The sequence below is a fragment of the Chelonia mydas genome, chromosome 15 (genome assembly GCF_015237465.2).
Source record: "Chelonia mydas isolate rCheMyd1 chromosome 15, rCheMyd1.pri.v2, whole genome shotgun sequence".
NCBI classification, from domain to species: Eukaryota; Metazoa; Chordata; order Testudines; family Cheloniidae; genus Chelonia; species Chelonia mydas.
In genome coordinates, this window is record NC_057856.1 from 3,417,389 (window position 1) to 3,422,537 (window position 5,149).

General features: G+C 47.7%; 1 protein-coding gene across 1 annotated transcript; it reads right to left on the reverse strand.

Annotated features, from left to right (window-relative positions):
• Positions 1 to 722: 722 nt before the first annotated feature.
• Positions 723 to 4,628, reverse strand: LOC122463092 (zinc finger protein 419-like). Its single transcript, XM_043529983.1, has 2 exons — positions 4,436 to 4,628; positions 723 to 1,483 (listed from the first exon to the last, which is right to left on the reverse strand). The coding sequence occupies exons 1-2, from the start codon at positions 4,593 to 4,595 to the stop codon at positions 894 to 896; spliced, it is 750 nt and encodes a 249-aa protein (XP_043385918.1). The 5' UTR covers positions 4,596 to 4,628; the 3' UTR covers positions 723 to 893.
• Between the last annotated feature and the right edge of the window lie 521 nt (positions 4,629 to 5,149).

Consider the following 5,149-nt stretch of genomic DNA (forward strand, 5'->3'; position numbering starts at 1 on the left):
ATAGCCCCTGTCTCCTGACCTGGTCTGGCAGGTGCTATGAAGAAGCCAGGCACGTTCTCTTCCCTAGCTAGCCAGGAGCTGCTGCTGTGTTCTATGGCCACAACACCCTCTGATAGGCAAAAGGCAGAAGTGCACCAACATTTCAGCAGAAGCTTTCTGTGCAAAAAATTAAAAATATGCATGGCTCATTAATTAATTATGCACATGCACAGATTTCCCCCAGGAGTAAATAATATAAAGACTACTGCCAAGTTTAACTGTTACTTAGAGTACATCATGGTGGTTGTACTTAGTTTTCCACAACTGTGAAACAGAATGTTGTACGCTCTGAGATTGGCATCGTTAATTCCACATTTGCCATCTTGGAACACAAAAGGAGAACAAAAGTAAAGGGCTCCATACATTTCATCACCATATACATTTTGACTGGTTTCCAGGCCCCCTTTTTGGTTTATGGCCCATTCAGGTCTCATTTTTGAACATGTAAGCTTTTGGCATCATGGCCACTTTGGATTTTTTTTAATTTAATTTTTTCATGGGGCACATTATGGCTGCTTGTGTGTTTTTTCACATTTACAGCCATTTAAAAAATTTTAGGGTTAGAAAAAACATTTTTCAGAAGAAAATAGGCTTTTTAAACATTTAGGGCCTTTTAAATAAAGTTTAGTAAACAGAGGAATAAAGTGTTAAGACATAAATATGTTAACAGGCCTTTTTAAATGAAAAAATACTAATATTTAATGTCTTTATTTTAAAAAAATGCATAAAAATGTAATAGAACACGTGCTTTTAGAGAAAATAAAGAAGGGAGAGGTTGTTTCTCTGTTCCACAGCTTTGAGTGTGAGAATGCAGAAGAAGTTTCTAAGAGAATATGCTGCTCTGAGATGATCTCCTATGGACCTGTGCTATCCACAGGAGCTGGCAGGAATGCTAAGGACAAAGCCAGCAGAGAGCCAGCTATGCTACCCAGGTGGATTCTTCCCGTCCGCATCTCCTGGATGATGCTGCCCAATTTTTTCTCCAGACTGTGCGCAGAGGCAGGATGCTCAGTTCTCTGTGCTCTGAACATAGTTGTGTTATTCTCAGATCCTTGATTTGTGTGAGCAGATTCAGATGTCTGGACTTGCCCAGGTACATAGATTTGCTCAGAATGTGGATGTAGGCCAGGCGAGGCTGGAGGTGAGCAAAACACCCTGTCCAGTGCTTTCTCCTCCCTCTCCACTTGGCTGTGGACTGCCCCACTGAGTGCACAGGAAGACCTACTGCCAGGCCTCTCTGCGCATTCGGCAATGCCCATGCTGTTGTCTCTCTGGTCTGTGTGCCCTAGGTGTGCCTCCCAAATCCACAGGCTGGTGGAATGCACAGGGGATGGAGAGAGATCCACTTTGTGGGAGGAGGGATCAGACGACAGGGACGCAGGAGAGGGCCCAGCTGGTGAGGATGTGAAGGCAGTATTCAGAGCTGTGTCAGCAGATGATGGATCTATGTAGGCACAAAACCGTGTTAAACCTTCTGAAAATCTGACCTGTTGTGTCCCAACGAACAGAGCAATAGCTTGAAAAATCAACTTTATGTGAACAACAAGGAACTGCAGTAAGTCAAGGCCAAAGTCTGAAACATCAGTGTGTCTGGGACAGAGCAGGAGGAGCGCAGAAACTGTGCCCCTTAAGGCAATTCATTCAGAATAAGTCTTTACAGTAATTTCCAATTCCCCGAGAAGATATTCTGAGACCTTCACTTGGGGAGGATGGATGAGTATGTAAAAAATACCCCAGGAGCCATTTCTACCTTCTAGCTCAGTCATTCGCAAACTGTGGTCTGCAGAATGTCGTAATTTGAGAACCAAAGAGTGGAGAGCTGGGGAAGTGGGAGGTTAAATGGGTCCATGAAAGACACTCTCACAAAGTGGTCCATGCAGGATAGGAAAGTAGGAGAGACCCTTGTGAATCAAGCCACCACCAGGGAAGTTCTCTGTCTGGGGCAAAGTATTCGTGAGCCCTCCAGAGAAGAGAGATGAAGATACCAATTCAATTGCAACAGCCGAATGCTCACAAACTAGCTGGACAAAACGCAGAGGGTCAGGGAGAGTGGAAAGAGATGATTGATGTCTGCCAAGAAAATATGACATCTGCTAGATACCAACCTCCCGCACAGAACTGTAGGTGTACATTGGAGTGGGGAGTCATTCTGGATACATTATACTATTTATTTATTTTATTTGTATGTATGCAGGAGCCCCAGTCATGGACTATGAGGCAAGGAGCTGTAGAAGCACATAACAAAGATGGTCCCTTCCTGTGATGGGGTGAAACCCCATCATGGGCTAGAACAGGTTAAAAGCCAGTTAGTCGCAGCTACTACACCTGTGTCATAATCAAATGGTTGCTTTACAGCCAGAGCGGGTGGGAGTAAGAGGTGTCAGGTGATAACTTAATGCACAGCTGAGACCTTCAGTCAGGGGCGGGGTGGGGGCGGGGAAGAGGGGGACCCAAAATGGACTCTTGTGAAGGGGCCTGAGCCAGAGACTGCAGGAGAACAAATACCTCAGGAAGGCTCTGTACTGGAGCCGGGCAAAGACTCCAGAGTGGCCCCAGAAAGGAGACTGAAGACAGAGCCCAGAGGACGGGCTGATTTGCCGAGGCACCTGGGTTGTTGGATGGATGTTCTGTAGCTGAAAGGGCTCTGAATTAGATGTTCCTTTCCTGGAGGGCTGACTGTGCACAAAGGCAGATGGCCTTCGCAAGGCTCTAGCGGTGAAGATCCCCGTAATGAGAGGCCCTGATGACAGGGGGTGCTGTGGTGGTGAATATGTCCACCTCCCCTGCCCCAGGGAGCTTCCGACTCACTTGCGGATGTTCATCTGTCCCTGGAGTCCTGGTGAGCACTGACACGCGGCTCCTCCCCTCGCTCCATCTGGGATATAATGTCAGGTTTGCCAGCAGCGCAGTCTGCGTGGGGAGAACGATGATTACGCACTGCCTGTGATATCCAGGGAACACGTGCTGGAGTACTGATGTTCTAGATCTCTTTGTTCCCAAAATGGGAAGGATCTTCCTGTTAGCGCTGCCCTGCCAGTGCTCTGTGAAACACACAGTGGTGCTGGTACTGTGCTCCTGGCCAGGAGCACTGTGGGAAAATCTGATGCCCTGTCTGGACGTGTTCGGGGGCCCAGACTTTATCCCCAGGATCTCGAGAAGGGAAATTTATCAAATAACTCAAGTGAAGGTGCAGAGTCCACGAGGACAAGTGCAGAGTCCTGCACTTAGGACAGAAGAATCCCATGCACCACTACACACTAGGGAGCGAATGGCTCGGCAGCAGTTCTGCAGAAAAGGACCTAGGGGTTACAGTGGACGAGAAGTTGGATATGAGTCAACAGTGTGCCCTTGTTGCCAAGAAGGCCAATGGCATTTTGGGATGTATAAGTAGGAGCATTGCCAGCAGATCAAGGGATGTGATCGTTCCCCTCTATTCGACATTGGTGAGGCCTCATCTGGAGTACTGTGTTCAGTTTTGGGCCCCACGCTACAAGAAGGATGTGGAAAAAATGGAAAATGTCCAGCGGAGGGCAATAAAAATGATTAGGGGACTGGAACACATGACTTATGAGGAGAGGCTGAGGGAACTGGGATTGTTTAGTCTGCGGAAGAGAAGAATGAAGGGGGATTTGATAGCTGCTTTCAACTACCTGAAAGGGGGTTCTAAAGAGGATGGATCTAGACTGTTCTCAGTGGTAGCAGATGACAGGACAAGGAGTAATGATCTCAAGTTGCAGAGGGGGAGGTTTAGGTTGGATATTAGGAAAAGCTTTTTCATGAGGAGGGTAGTGAAACACTGGAATGCATTACCTAGGGAGGTGGTGGAATCTCCTTCCTTAGAAGTTTTTAAGGTCAGGCTTGCCAAAGCCCTGGCTGGGATGATTTAGGTGGGGATGGGTCTGCTTTGAGCAAGGGGTTGGACTAGATAACCTCCTGAGGTCCCTTCCAACCCTGATCTTCTATGATTCTAAGGTCGGGGTCAGGGCACATTCCCTGTAAAAGCTGAAGGCGCTACAGACTAAGAGCTATAGTATTATCACACACAGAACACAGAGCTAGAATGATTAAAACCACCACAGTATTTTGTAATTCTGCTAAGCATTTTAAAGGCATGAGAGCAAATCTGAGCTGAAGCTAACTCAGGCCCTTCAAAGTTCATGCAGCTTCTAGAAATATTTCAGAGTAGCAGCCCTGTTAGTCTGTATTCTCAAAAAGAAAAGGAGGATTAGTGGCACCTTAGAGACTAACCAATTTTATTTGAGCATAAGCTTTCGTGAGCTACATCCAGTGAAGTGAGCTGTAGCCCATAAAAGCTTATGCTCAAATAAATTGGTTAGTCTCTAAGGTGCCACTAGTACTCCTTTTCTTCTAGAAATAGGTGAACGATCACTGTTACCTAGAGAGATCATAGCCTCATAATTATCCCTCATCACGTCCTTGTACAGCTCCTTCTGCCAGTTCTCTAGCTCTTCCCACTCCTCCGAGGAGAAATACACAGCGATGTCTTCAAATGTGACCAGGGCCTCAAACAGCGAAGAAACCGTGATCGGCAACATCTGCTTCAGTCAAATCCTGGCAGCAGCAGCCCTGGGTCCTGGCAGGGCAGGGAGAGCATTTTCTGGGCAAGTAACTCACCTGAGTAACACACACAGCACAGCCGGTCCAGCTGGAGTGTGATTCCCACCCTGTCAGCTCACACCTGCCACTCCAGGGCTCTGATGGAAGGAAATCATTTTCCAAGTGGATGCTGAGTAGCAGCCCAGCCATTGTCACAGTGGAGACTCCCCATCAAGGTGGCACCAGTCCCTTCCCCCCATCCCACCTATTTGCAGTGATATCTAACTGGGGGTTGTGTTGTCCAGTGAAACACAAAAATCTAAACACTGGCAGGGCTAGAGAGGACACGAAGGCACACCCTATACCGAGCACACCTGCATTTCAGAGCCCGGAATGCACTGCCCCCCTCAGCTGTATCCTTCTTTGAATTGCGATGGATAAGGCATCCGTTCAAAGTTGTCCCCCGAGGAAGCTCGTTTCTCCCTGGCTTCCTAGCCAGCTCCTCCCCTGCCCATTTGCCCTGCCCCATGTGTGTGTGTTCCCTGCTCCTGGG